The 15,416-nt window shown below is 41.1% G+C and overlaps 1 protein-coding gene across 1 annotated transcript in view; it reads right to left on the bottom strand.

Moving 5' to 3' along the window:
* Window positions 1-1,857: 1,857 nt before the first annotated feature.
* Window positions 1,858-15,416, bottom strand: part of LOC311243662 (SH3 and cysteine-rich domain-containing protein 3-like) — a 16,782-nt gene continuing 3,223 nt past the window's right edge. Inside the window, exons 2-13 of the mRNA XM_084332980.1 lie at window positions 14,548-14,589; window positions 14,298-14,379; window positions 10,258-10,411; window positions 9,278-9,375; window positions 7,982-8,036; window positions 6,322-6,419; window positions 5,927-5,990; window positions 5,660-5,715; window positions 5,472-5,569; window positions 5,252-5,303; window positions 4,472-4,609; window positions 1,858-2,895 (exon numbers count right to left, since the gene is read on the bottom strand). Of these exons, the coding sequence (XP_084189106.1) occupies window positions 2,788-2,895; window positions 4,472-4,609; window positions 5,252-5,303; window positions 5,472-5,569; window positions 5,660-5,715; window positions 5,927-5,990; window positions 6,322-6,419; window positions 7,982-8,036; window positions 9,278-9,375; window positions 10,258-10,411; window positions 14,298-14,379; window positions 14,548-14,555 (1,011 nt within the window). The 5' untranslated portion in view covers window positions 14,556-14,589 and the 3' untranslated portion in view covers window positions 1,858-2,787. The remainder of the gene's footprint in view (window positions 2,896-4,471; window positions 4,610-5,251; window positions 5,304-5,471; window positions 5,570-5,659; window positions 5,716-5,926; window positions 5,991-6,321; window positions 6,420-7,981; window positions 8,037-9,277; window positions 9,376-10,257; window positions 10,412-14,297; window positions 14,380-14,547; window positions 14,590-15,416) is intronic.

Genomic DNA, 15,416 nt, shown 5'->3' with positions numbered 1-15,416 from the left:
AGAGAAATCCATGTTCGCATTTCTCCGACCTAAAGACGTTGGACAAGCGGACAAAATAACTGCTGCAGAGGTAACAACTGTTTACCACACTGTCCAACATGCCCAGTCATACAAATCAGAGAACTCAAAACGCCTGCGGTTAAGCCACGGGAGGAAACAACCAAAGGTGTGTTAAATTCATGTGTGTATGAGGGTGTAGATTCCCTTAGGGAAAATGAAATATATTCCAAATATATTAGGAATTTAGTGGGAGTATTGCCAATATATTATTAAATGTATTACAATAACAATATATTATCAAAGGATATATCCACAATATACACATGGTAATTATATTGGTGTGTATATTATTCTATTTCCATATATTATGATATGGTTGGAATGGATATTGCCATATATTTCACTAAAATATATTAATAATATACTGCACACATATATATTTTTGATAATCACACGCTCAACTTCCTGCAGTCAGAGTGAACTGAATACATGCATTTCATAGCAAATATTGAAATAGCAGTAATACCACATTCATTATGAATCCCTGGACTTGTGAGTTGAGACTTGTGTTACTGTTCCTGCTCTGTTTGATAAGTGATTGTAAGTCTGGGTGGTTATTTAATGTATTTAATTTATTTTTAGTATTATTTATTATTATTATTATTTTGACACCCATTAGAGACAAAAGGAAAATAAAAATAAAATGAATAAGGGCAAAACATATTAGGCTTGTGGTCATTTTAATGAGGACAGTGGCGGATGAGCCTTGAAGGAGGGGACAGGGACAGTCCACCAAAAGGGCGGGGGGGGCTGCGCGCTGGGGGGGGGGGGGGGGGGGGGGTGTCCCACATTGTCCCTCACAAACATACCCTTTGTCCCACATTTGGTTTATTGGGACCTGGTCACCCTAGGTCCACACAAGCTAATACACTTCTAATGCAAGGTGTGTATACCCACACAAGCTAATACACTTCTAATGCAAGGTGTGGTCCACACAAGCTAATACACTTCTAATGCAAGGTGTGTATACCCACACAAGCTAATACACTTCTAATGCAAGGTGTGGTCCACACAAGCTAATACTGTTCTAATGGAAGGTGTGGTCCACACACACAAGCTAATACTGTTCTAATGCAAGGTGTGGTCCACACAACACAAGCTAATACTGTTCTAATGCAAGGCGTGTACCCACACAAGCTAATACTGTTCTAATGGAAGGTGTGGTCCACACAAGTCACAAGCTAATACTGTTCTAATGCAAGGCGTGTACCCACACAAGATAATACTGTTCTTGACAAACCCCAACTGACTAGTCAAGCCCATAGTAACAAGTAGAACCCTTAACCTATCTGGCTGATGGTAAATGCTCATCAACAACGCACAGTATATTTTAAATGTTTTTAACTAATTGCATTAGTTAACAAAATGTCACTTTAATACAGCTAGATATAGACGTATAGATTGCCATAATTAACAAGTGCTGGGATGGCTTTTCATTAATGTAAAACCCCATTTGAAGGTGTTTACGGCTCAAATGGTGGAGGCGCTCATATCACGTTAATACAGGCTTTCCGCGGTAGTCTTTGATACCGGTGTTACTCCGTGTTCAGGCATCCACCCAGTTACTTGTCCACTGCCCCCACCAGTGTACACTTTTATTTATTCATTTTATAAAAAATTATTAAAGAAATAAAACCCATTATACTCAATTATAAATTTAAAAGTATTTGTTGAAGGATGTACTTGTCAAAGTGTCAAAAGTAAAACGAACTAACATTGTTGTAAGAAAGAAAAGATGTATCTTTATTAATCCCCTTGAGGAGAATCTGATGTCATAGCAGCACAGGGGAGGGGAGGTACAGGCAGGCCAATAGAAATAAGAATATAAGAATAAGAACAAATAGGTAACTGCATTTATATAGGCCTTTTATCCAAAGCGCTTTATAACTTATGCCTCACATTCACACCGACGGCAGGGGCGACCATGCAAGGTGCCAACCTGCTCATAGGGAGCAATTAGGGATTACAGTAAGTGTCTTGCTCAAGGACACTGACACAGTGCCGGGAGGAGCCAGAATCAAACCGGGAACCTTCAGGTTACACTCTATCTCCCGAGTCAGTGTTACACCATAAGGTAATAAAAAAAAAGATACAAATAAAGATAACTGTCTGATCTGCTGGGCAGGTGAGACATATGTGTACTCTTATCAATAATATCACAATGCGTGTATACAACCGTAGATTGTGGATGGGCTTTTATGAGAAGAACATTTTTTCTAGACTCTCTAGTGATAACATACATACCAGACACCTCTAAGGAAGAGTGGGGCCAATAATGTGTGTGACTTTGACTTAGCATTATGAGGGGCCAAAGAAGAAAAGAAACTTGTAAAATCATGGATTTTCTACATAAAACACGACTATCTACGGACACACCCATTACTACTATGTATACTTAAAATTCCTAAAGAAAACGCACAAAAAAACATGCACTTGATTGCTAAAAGGCTCCGGAGTTGTTGAGGTATTTTCTGTGTCTTAATCAGATCTTGTTTTGATTGTATTTAAGAATCCTTATTTGCTTATATGAGTGTATCAACACATATCTACATATAGCCACCTATCAGATTATGGACATTTCACTTTCAAATCAATTGTTTCCATTGCGCCTGGCAAGTTCCTCAGAGATGGTATAGCAAATGTTTTTAAGGCATTTTTAGGCACATTCAAAAAGGTTTTTCAAGACACTTCATTTCTAGACACATTTTCACTTTCATCATTTATGTATTATTGTACTGTGATGTCCTCCAGCAGGTCGGCAGGGAAGAAGCCCAGTTTGCGTCCCGTGCTGACCTTCAGGTAGCCTCCCTTCTCTTCTCCCTTCTTCACTACAATCTGAAACACAGAGGAATGGCACCACAACTCAGTATGGAACTCACAGAACAGACGGCCAGGATACACAGCTACTATCTACTATCACCGACATCTAAGAAGGGAGATCCCCCCTTGAATGGCCCTTCTAAGGTTTCTCTCCTCCACACTGCCTGTGGTGCATTTTTCCCTATTGTTAGGTTTTAGTGAGTTTTTCCTTACCTTCGCGTGGGGTATGTCTGGGAGATTCATTCATTTATTTGCATTTATTTTAAATTTGTTGGACCTTATGGTGTTCTCGTTTTGTTCTTGACTTATTGTCATGTTTCTTCTTGACTTGTTTAAAGAAGACGTGTCCGGCCCATGGGGACATTAACGTGTGTTGTCGGGCCTTACAAATACATTTGATTTGATTTTGATTTAAGGGAAGAAGAGCTTTAATTGCATATTAATTAAAAAAAAAAAAACGTATGATACTGTATTGTACGTTATATCATATTACATTATATAATCATATTATAATTAATTTTTATATTATATTGAACTATATTTACAGTATATACTATATTTATTATATTATGGTACTATATTATATTGTATGTACTATATATCTCATATCACATTATATATGTGTTGTATACACTGTTATGTACTATATACTATTATATATACTATTATATACTGCAGGTATACTATACTGTAATGTGTACTGTAATGTGTACTATATGTGTGTACTGTAATGTGTACTATGTATGTACTATGTATGTATGTAAATGAAAGAAAATAAATGTAAGTCTTCAGGGGTAGGGCCCGACAAGCCTAGTGCTTCTCCCTAGCCCTTTTTGGACAATTGGACAATGCTGCAATAGCAGCTGGTAAAACGTTGGCGATTTATGGAATGACCGTTGTTATGTGTCCAAAGCCCGAAATAAAAAATAACTGAACTGAACTGAACTGACTCAAGTTGTCGTTGAAATATATTGGAGTATCAGATGGGTGGAGTTTATAAATACCGCATCAGGACAGGTGTACAGTAGAGTATACAAGAGCACAGTATACAATTGTATACTATGGTTTTTGGTATTCTGTATTGTCCAAACACCACCCATTTTATATTCCAAGTTGATACAAACAAATATTTTGCAAATACTGTTTGAAACACAGTTTTCACACAATGTGAAACAATTGAAATAGGACAGAATTATTATTTTTATTATTATTATTATTATTACTATTATTACTACTATGTCAAGGTTGTACTTTAGTTTGAAAGTCTCTTGCTCCTTTTACCAAGTCTTTGTCATCATACTGTAGTACTACAGCCAAATGACCTCTCGACTCGGTGAGCCAGGTCCAAACATTAACATACGAGACTCGTGAATACACAGACTAGAGCGATTCGACTAAACTATTTCATGTCTAATCTATTTTACGTCCATTTATGTATATTTTCCTGGTGTCTATTGTGCTGACTATTCTGTCAATTTTAACCTCATTTTATGCCTATGATAGACATTTGTTAATTTACACACACACACACACACACACACAAACATACACACACACACATACACACACACACGTACAAAATGCACAGTACCTGGTCTTTCTTCAGTGTGATCTGTCCCATCTCTCTGTTTCCTACGAAGGAGCGTAATACCTTGAACACCCGCTCAGCGGCGCGCACCTTGATGAGGTAGTTGGTTGGGAAATAGCCTGTCTTGTCTGCTTGTTTTCCCTGAAATACACATAAAGCAAATACATTTTGATTCATCTCCAGGCATTTTGCCTATTTGCTGTGTTGATGATACTAGAATTTGAGCCCATTTTAACCGTTGCACTTGTAGGTTTCTCTGTATACTAATGTCTAGTAAATGCCTAAAATATACTCAGAAAAACACAAAAACCAAGGCTAATATGTGTCACCCAATGGTAGACAAGGGTACAGCACATGCTCAGATTGTACTGGTGGAGTGAGTACTAAATAAAATGGTAATGTTGACAGTCTTTAATTGTGCTACACCCCAATTCTTCTCAGGATATGACAACCTTGTCCTCTCATAGCCAAGATCAAGATGGCTGAATTATACAATACACTTATATTATAGGCTATAATCATACGGGTACCACATAACATTTTCACTCCATACAGAAGTGTTTTGGAAAATGGGTTTTATATGATGACATAAAACACTGAAAGATATTAAAAATGTGTTGTACATAGCCCAAAAAGGGGGTCTCTGGTGCGTAATGACAATATAAGCCCGATAACATAGCTCAGAATAAGCACATCCCTAATTAGAGATTGTGACGTTGTAATAGTACTATAGTTCCACACAGTAATGGTGCTGAAAGAGAGAGTTAAACATTTTAAACATACCCTCCACCACTCTTCATTGGAGTCATCCAGGACCGTAATCCTATCACCAGGACTGAAACACACACACACACACACACACACACACACACACACACACACACACACACACACACACACACACACACACACACACACACTATCAGTATTCACTAAAGGAAGATTTGGCAAATTGAGTGAAATAGTTGGGACACAGGGAGCTGAAAGTGTATTTAAAACTCACTGGAAGTCCAGGTCATCCTTCTCGATAGCCTTAAAGCGGTAGAGAGCCACGTAGTAGTTAGTCGTTAGTAGAGCGCCCTTGTGCTGTGTACCCTTGCTCTGCAGACATTAACAAAACAATCATCTTATTTTTTCTGTTTCGAAAAAACAGAGTTCAATCAATCATTATTGACAACAAGGTTGTCTTACTTTGTCATCAGACTTGGTCAACGGACCACCTTTCTCCTTCTTATCCTCAGGCTTGCCTGTGTGAGCATCATACGAGAAGAATAGGGTCACAGTCAGTCTACTATATATTCAATAAATTACAAATGTACTTTTGTACACTGAAGAAAATGGGTTTCACTTAAATCAAAGTATAAATTAACTACACGAGGAAACAACGAAAAGGTGGGACATAATGTTTAAGTGACTTTGAGGTCGTGATTATGCCCCCCCCCCCCTCCATCTCCTCACCCTCTCCCTCGTCATTATCTTTGGGTTGTTGGTTCTCTTCCTCCTCCTCCTCCATCATCATCATCTGGACAGAAAACAGGCACACTTGAATGTGGGTTGAATGTTTGAATCAACATTGTCCCCGCCAGCACTCATCTTGCCCATTAAACTCACCAAAAAGATGCGTAATCTTACTACTGGGTTGGTGATTACCAGTACTTGGTGGATTACACAGAAAAACACTTTAAGTGAAAATGGCATTTATGTTGCTGACGCTGATGTAGTAGGCCTACAGTAACAGGTTTAGTTTTGTATCCACTTGCCACTGAGGAAACTGGTATCTATCTTCTCATCTGACTCTCTAGAGAAGACAGTAATAATGTTGATAATGTTAAAGGTGTCTTTTTAACACTCACAGTCTTCTTGTCGTTGTCATTCTTCTTGCGCTCCTTGTTAGCCATGATGACACCAACCCGCAGGGTGTCAAAGACGGGGTCATTTCTGTTGGGATTGTCTGGACCAGAGGAGAGAGCAGTCAGCCAGGCGTGTTAGGCTACTGTATGTTCAGACTGCAGACAAAAGTGGCCCAAATCTGATTTATTTGCTCATATGTGACTCGGATCTAATTTCTTCACGACAGGGTGATCAGCACAAATCACATGGAATCTGTTCTTTTGTTTTGGGGCACTTTCATATATGTGGTCCTCAATCAGATACAATTCTGATCTTTTGCAATGTGACCTCAGTCTGAACAGTCATGGGTCTAGGTCCATCTTCTTTATTGTTCAGGAGCGTGACCTGTTCAAACTGGAATGGAATGTCATATTGGCCACATACTGTTCACAAAGAATGATGTTAACAGCCAAATAAAAATAAATCTGATCTGAGCATTAAATCAGAATTGGCTTGCAGTGTGAACATAGTCTTAGTAAACAGCTACAGGAAGGAGAGTTCTGCAATGCCCGCCCAGCTCTCTGGTTAGAAAATAACCTTCTCTATACAGCTGTAGCCTGTAGCAAATGTTAAATTAGCTACATTAATTGTATTACGCAGCATAGAAACGCACATCTTTGAGATCATAAAACAAATGCATAGACCTCTTTTGTGCCAGGAACCAGGAAATCGCCATTAAAATGGCTGTTTAAAACAAGAAACAACCAATCGTTCCTATGTTACATATATACTGTACTGTATAACTTGTATTATATACCATAACATATAGCTATATAACATTTATTACCAGAGTTTGGCCAGGTTGGAACAGACGCCATGTTGTGGCCGCCTTATCGGAGTGAGTTATAAAGCACACTGACACGCTAGAACTCTTTTTGAAACCTCACTGTCCAAAACTCTGGTAATAAATTCCTCAAACCATTTCACAATCACGGAGATGCTTGAGTGTCTATGTTCTATGGTAACATTCTTGTGTTGCAATTACACGTGGTTCCAGGAGAAAATCCTCCTGGAACCATGGGGGGGGGGGGGGGGGGGCACTGTGGAGCATGGGTAAAACTAGTTTGATTGAATTCATCATAAGTTATGAGAGTCTCACCCAGAGCATTACAATTGGTTAAATCACTAGCAGCTAAGATAACTTGTGTTGCAGACTCGCCGAGGGGTTGCTTTCACACATGCTCTGCTGCAAACTAGCCACAGATGGGAGCCGTCCAATGGAAGCGAGGATAAGCTCACGTTGCCTAGCAGCGGAAATAGTTCAAGGATCACTATCGTTTTTGGGAGAGAAATATGAAACTCAGAAGTGAAAAAACTAAGCGGTATATATAGACTGTTTCAGAGAAATTGCATTGCTATAGGGAACAGCTTGGACCCAGGTTTATGTTGCGATTTTTGCTAATATGCTAATATCAATAACTGATAGGAAATCAAATGTAGTCCATTTAGAATGTTTATGTCGAGTGTAATTTCAAAACGGAATAATAGCAGTAAGTAATTGCAGGCTTTGCAATTAGTAAATAAGTGTCTCTCCCCAAACTGCATAGTTTAAAGCAAATAAAGGCGTATGGGCCCCACATTATAGAACTTTTGAACGTGAACTATTGAACACATTGGTCTCACTAGGATCTGCTTGGTCGTAGAGCGGGGAGCTGTAGGCCCTTCTGAATCCAGGGGGCTGTTGGGGGTGGGGGGAAGGGGGAGGGGGGCATAAGAGAGAAACCATGTTTCAAGATTATACAACTATAAACACATAAAGAGGTTTTACCATTTCCAGAAATTGTGTTTATAAGATAGACATAGATTGGTGAAGAGTACCAATGTATTGTCCATGGAAACACACACTGTCTTGCCAGCACAGAAATAACATCACAAAACCTTATAGGCATGATGACACATATCAGCATTTTGCTCCCAACAGGCATTGTGACTCAACATTCCACAGATGCTTATAGCCACAGACAGTATACTATACTGCTACCTTACATTGCTTAGAAATGGAAACTAATTTGTATTCAAATGTTTTATTACCTATATTTATTGTCTTGCTATTACCCTGCCCACGCCTGTACCGCCCCTCTCTCCTCGCCCGTGTTGCTATGGCACCTGCATTTCCCCCCAAGAGGATCAATAAGGGGACTATCTTATCGTATCTTATCTTATCTTGTTTGTGGTAAAGTAAAGCTTAGGTCGTTGTTTAACCCTTGTGTGGTGTTTTGTTACTCACCCAATGTTTGCGGGTCTCGTTGAACCCACAACATTATTGGGATTTTAAAACAATAAAGCCATGATATATCAAATATATTAAAATGTTAAAAATATAGAAATAAAACAAGGTGGAGGCAGACAGTGAAGATACACAGTGAATACACACAGTAACTTTTACCATATATGCTCGTTTTCACCTATAATTTCCGACAAACATGAATGTATTACCAAACGTATGTAATATAGATGTGTATGGGGGGATGCACAGTGTGCACTCAATGAAAATGTGTTTGTCATGTAGAATGAAAGAGGAGCACGTAGAGCCAAGACCAATAAGTCTCCGGTTAAGAAAACAATTAATTGTATCATTTATCTTTTAGTAAACATTGAAAATGCGTCCCACAGACGCGAAAACCACACAAGGGTTAAACTTGTGTTTGAAAGGATTACATGTATGAAATCTAAAGCAATAGCATATTTGAGGTCATGCCATAATTATGGTGGTTTATTGGCATGGGTGTGGCCTGGCCTGTGGCTGCTTCTGCTGCCCACACTGGCACCAATGACAGAGAAGGTGTGTTGATGTTTGTCACTTGTTTTTAGTTCAGAATATCTCAGAAGCAATGGAGGATGCAGAAAATTATATCTCTGGAGGGCAAATGACAAATCATGTCTCACGTGTCTCACAACAAGTTACAAAACATGTCTCACAATTTTGCCGAAGCACTTCTGGAACTCGACGTAGGACTGGCATGAATGGTGGATGTTGGTCTTGCAGTTTTTGCACCTCAGAGCGAACTTGTTATTCACTGAAAAGATACAAGAACAGTCCGGTCAGAATGTAAGTCTTCAGATAAAGAACACAAAGTCAACCCTCCACGTCACTACACGGTCAGTCCGGCTGTGTGTCACACATCACATCACTACACGGTCAGTCCGGCTGTGTGTCACACATCACATCACTACACGGTCAGTCCGGCTGTGTGTCACACATCACATCACTACACGGTCAGTCCGGCTGTGTGTCACACATCACATCACTACACGGTCAGTCCAGCTGTGTGTCACACATCACATCACTACACGGTCAGTCCAGCTGAGTGTTACACTGTACATCACATATGAAATGATGGGCAAAGCAAACCATACAGCCAACTTGCACACTTTAAAGGTAGAATCTGCAATGCCGTTAAAAATGGTGACCTCAAGGAACCCTGCTTGGTATTTTTAGTTTTGGGCAAATGTGTTGGAGTTGAGTGGGGACAGGGGGAGGGGTTGCTACTGCTGGCCACACCTTGAGTGGGGACAGGGGGAGGGGTTGCTACTGCTGGCCACACCTCGGTGCTGCCAAGAGATGCCTGGAGAGATTCACAGAGTATAATAAGTTACTCAACTCCAACCAAAACAGACAATACCAAGGTTGCTGTTTTACGGCATTACAGGTTTTTACCTTTAAATAAAGGTTGAAGACCATGGAATGGGAGAGCTTCTTGAAACGAGCAGTTGTACAAAAATGAAGGTGCTTTTAAAAGGGTGTGCACTTTTCTTGAAGGAATAAGGACAAACCAAGGCAACTCAACTTTTTAAGTGAACAAAGATAAGGCATTTTACCCTTTTCCCCCCCACTAAAAGTCAAGTGCCTTGCTTTCTCCTCATTCCTAATGAAATTAAATGGATAGATCTATACGTACGGACTATCATGCGGGCACAGACGTCACAGAACTTGGGTTTTTTGCAGTAGTGGTCTTTGAACTTGTGTGGCTTTTCGTTGACCAGGATGACGGGCGGAGGAGGCTCGGGCTCCTTCTCCTCCACCTCCACCTCCTCGTCATAGATGAAGTAAACCTGGAGAGACACAGAGAGCATTACTGACACCGCCAGGAGGTAACTGATGAAGTAAACCTGGAGAGACACAGAGAGCATTACTGACACCGCCAGGAGGTAACTGATGAAGTAAACCTGGAGAGACACAGAGCATTACTGACACCAGGAGGTAACTGATGAAGTAAACCTGGAGAGACACAGAGAGCATTACTGACACCAGGAGGTAACTGATGAAGTAAACCTGGAGAGACACAGAGCATTACTGACACCGCCAGGAGGTAACTGATGAAGTAAACCTGGAGAGACACAGAGCATTACTGACACCAGGAGGTAACTGATGAAGTAAACCTGGAGAGACACAGAGCATTACTGACACCAGGAGGTAACTGATGAAGTAAACCTGGAGAGACACAGAGCATTACTGACACCGCCAGGAGGTAACTGATGAAGTAAACCTGGAGACACAGAGCATTACTGACACCAGGAGGTAACTGATGAAGTAAACCTGGAGAGACACAGAGCATTACTGACACCGCCAGGAGGTAACTGATGAAGTAAACCTGGAGAGACACAGAGCATTACTGACACCAGGAGGTAACTGATGAAGTAAACCTGGAGAGACACAGAGCATTACTGACACCAGGAGGTAACTGATGAAGTAAACCTGGAGAGACACAGAGCATTACTGACACCGCCAGGAGGTAACTGATGAAGTAAACCTGGAGAGACACAGAGCATTACTGACACCAGGAGGTAACTGATGAAGTAAACCTGGAGAGACACAGAGCATTACTGACACCAGGAGGTAACTGATGAAGTAAACCTGGAGAGACACAGAGCATTACTGACACCAGGAGGTAACTGATGAAGTAAACCTGGAGAGACACAGAGCATTACTAACGCCAGCAGGAGGTAACTGATGAAGTAAACCTGGAGAGACACAGAGCATTACTAACGCCAGCAGGAGGTAACTGCTTTGGGAAATAGACATTTTGAAGTGTTCTGATTTTCCCATTGACATATATATATTCTGTATATATATTTTTTTTTCATGGATATATATATATATACATATACATAAGCGTTTACAGACCAGCTACCAAGCTGTTGGCCAAAAACACCTCTCCCAGAGTTTTGAGCTATAGGCTAGTCAGTGGCTGGTCAGTATCCTCTTCAGACCAAGCTTTTGGACATTTATAACTAGAGATGTCCGTCATTATCGCCCTACCGATATTATCGGCCGATATTGGCATTAAAATTTAATAAAAGAATAAATAATTAAAAAAAATGTATCAGTATCGGTTTAAAAAAAAAATACTTTATTTACCCAGGCAAGCAAGTAAGAACAAATTCTTATACACAAAAGCAGCCTGACCAAAAAGCTAAATCCTTTTGAGGGAAGGGGAAGGGGGGGGGGGGGGTGGGAGGCTGCAACAAAAACAAGGTTATGTACATGCATACAAGTGAATAAAATACAAAATTACAGTAGCAATAGTATACAAGGACAATTACAATAAATAAGGGAGAGAGAAGGAAAGAGAGAGGGGAAAGGAGAAAGGGAGAGTGAGAACCAGAGGGAGAGATAGAAGAAAAGGGGAGATGCATCATGTTTGTGCCTTGTTGAATGCATCCAGTGAAATTAACCCATCAATGCATACTTTTATTGTCAAAAGTATGCATAATGTTGTGTTAATTCCACGACAAGAGATATGCAATGTTAGTTACCTGAAATGATTTTGTTGTTTTGGGGGGGAAACCCCGCATATATATCGGTATCGGAAATTAAGAGTTGGACATTATCGGTATATTGGATATCGGTAAAAAAGCCAATATGGAACATCCCTATTTATAACCCTGGGAGGGCTAATGCTGTATCAGACTGCCAGGACCCTCCACTCCACAGGGAGTTGGAGCTCTTGCCCTCAGGCCGGTGTTTCAGGGCACCTGTTTGGACCAAAAGGACTGCCATGTCCCCTTCATGGCTATTGATAGGCTTAACGGCTTAAATGGCTGCATTCCTTGCACTATACCCGTGCATGCTTTGCACACATTGGCATCCTTGCACAAATGTTGTACTTGGTATGAATTTCCACTCCATTTTTGCGATTTATTGTGTGATTTATTGAGTTGTATGTTGTCATCCTTTTTCTTTTTGTCTTTATGTGAACCCTGGCTGCAAAAAAACAAATTCCCCCATGGGGATAATAAATATTACTACACAATGGTCTAAGTCAGTGTGAATCTTACTCAAACATGGTTACATTTTTGCTGTTCCATATTTCTTCTGCAGAGAAAATAAACATCTGTTCTTTTTTTTGGTCCACTTTTTCTCCCATTTTCCATATTTTCTCCCATCCCAATTTCGTATCATCCAATTCAACCCTCCCCTGTCACGGACGCTGTTTCTTGCCTCCCACAAGCCGGCTGCAATGTGGACTAAGTCATACATAGCACAAGTCCCCTCCGGTACTTGAGGTAACAGCAGTCGCATCTTTTCACCTGCGCAGCTCGATCTCTCAGTGGCGAGGAGTAACGCGTGGGAGGCTCACGCTGCCCCCGACACTTCCTGATTCTACTGCGCAGGCGCACCAACCGACCTGTAGGAGTCGCTGTCCACAACGCCCGATCCCCACCCATCAGTTTCCCACCCCCTAATACGGCCAATGTGTATTAGTACGGACGACCAGCTAAACTGAAAGCAAATGTGGAGCGCTGGGCTCGAACTGACGAGCCCAGCGTCTCCAGCATTTCGTGGCGAGCGCCTTGCCCACTACGCCACGTAGCCACCCAAATAAACATCTGTTCTAATGACCAAACCTACAGAGAGCCAATCAGCCCCCTCCTGTATAGACAGCAGTGTCACCGGTCCACAGGTTGCACAGGAGACACACTGAGAACCCTGCAACACACTTTGCAATTCCACTGACAGTTCAGTCAGTATCTGTTAACATAGACTGCCTCCCTAAGCTTGAAATCAAAGCCTTCAATTTGTGACGTCATCAAGTAACACATTTTGGAGTTGGTCCACTGACAAGTAATTATTGGCCGACTTCATGAGCTCCTAGAAATCTTTTGTTTGAGCTATTACATCCAGATGAGTTTTATTTCAAATGCAGGGCTTACAGCTCTGAATCAGAAAATGTACCCGGATTCCAGTCAAATCACCATGGCTACTGTTACCGACCGTGTCCTGGGAGTGGTTCTGTTATTCCCTGAAGCGGCTCCAGGATTTATCTCTTGATGACATCATTAGAATCCCGTCTCTCTGGTGTTCAGTTTAAGGAGAGAGCTGTACAGTATTATAGAAATAACATAATGCAGATTTCTATTTTAGGGTGGATTTTCGTGTGTGTGTGTGTGTGTGTGTGTGTGTGTGTGTGTGTGTGTGTGTGTGTGGTGTGTGTGTGTGTGTGTGGTGTGTGTGTGTGTGTGTGTGTGTGTGTGTGTGTGTGTGTGTGTGTGTGTGTGTGTATGTGTGTGTGTGTGTGTGTGTGTGTGTGTGTGTGTGTGTGTGTGTGTGTGTGTGTGTGTGTGTGTGTATGTGTGTGTGTGTGTGTGTGTGTGTGTGTGTGTGTGTGTGTGTGTGTGTGTGTGTGAGTGAGTGAGTGAGTGAGTGAGTGAGTGAGTGAGTGAGTGAGTGAGTGAGTGAGTGAGTGAGTGAGTGAGTGAGTGAGTGAGTGAGTGAGTGAGTGAGTGAGTGAGTGAGTGAGTGAGTGAGTGAGTGAGTGAGTGAGTGAGTGTGTGTGTGTGTGTGTGTGTGTGTGTGTGTGTGTGTGTGTGTGTGTGTGTGTGTGTGTGAGTGAGTGAGTGAGTGAGTGAGTGAGTGAGTGAGTGTGTGTGAGTGAGTGTTTGGGGGTGGGTGCGGGGTTTGGTAATGGTGATTGGTTGACGTGGCGCTGTCACTCACTGTGTCTCCTTCCTCCTCCTTCACAAAGTTGTCGGGGGCTGGTGGGTTGTCATGGATGTCCAACGAGTACTTGTCCTCCTCCCTGTCACCCCAGCAGACAGACAACAGCAACAACACAAAGACACCAGTGAGATTAGAATGACACTGTGTGGATGTTATTTTCCAACTTTGTGTGAGAGAGAATCTTAAATTGTTTAGATGGATGTTCATTAGTGTCATTAGAGCATACAAATGTAACAATGAGACCTACCCCTCCATGGTGAGGTGTGGATGCTTTCAAACTCTGTGTTGCCTGTTCAAAAGAAAAAGATACACATTATCACCTGGAACAATGGCTCTTTGCTAGATTTACAGCACGGAGACAAACAATGAGGCAGTCCCACGCAAATGAAACAGAGTATTTGTACAAGTCAAGTATGTAAGAGACCCCCTTTGAAAATGTGTCTTGGACAGCAACTAAATTAATTTAAAGAACACGCCAACCGTCTTCTCCAGAGTCAGACAAGAAGATATATACCAATTTTCTATCTGTGCGTTCACTAGAAAGCTATCTGTATACAGACCAGCTAGCCTAGCTTTCTGCCAAAAACACCTCTCCCAGAGTTTTAAGCTGGGCTAGTAGTCCGGATCTGCTTCCATTCATTTGTGCTAAGCAAGGTTTGTGTGCAGTTGGGTATTGTAGTTTTCTACTGAACACACAGAAAGGAAATTGGTATCTATATCTTCTTGTCTGACTCTGGAGAAGATGGTAAGCACATTTCCCATAGTTCCTTTAAGTAAACAAATTTGTTTGTGTAATTTGTAAAATCTTGTAGTGTATACGTCCAACTGCCATAAAACACAGGATTCTCACACAACATAAATAACTGGACACCACTAAGAACAAGTCTCTGTCTCTCATTTCAAAAAAATGCATGGTAAAATATCTTGTTTTTATGTTGTTTTTTGCTGTTTATGTAGTTTTATCTGTCCAATACCATGGTCGCCGAAGTCAATGCCTTCATTTATCAATTGATCAACTCACAAATTTGTATGGAAGGCATTTTCATAATGAAATCAAAGCACATTTTGCCTACCAGGGCATTGTGCCTGACAGGGACAAGTTGCAGGTTGAAAAAG

The sequence above is a fragment of the Notolepis coatsorum genome, assembly GCF_963971535.1.
Source record: "Notolepis coatsorum genome assembly, chromosome: 17".
Lineage (NCBI taxonomy): Eukaryota > Metazoa > Chordata > Actinopteri > Aulopiformes > Paralepididae > Notolepis > Notolepis coatsorum.
The sequence above is the reverse complement of the archived record's forward strand: the minus strand, read 5'-3'. Positions and strand labels throughout refer to the sequence as shown.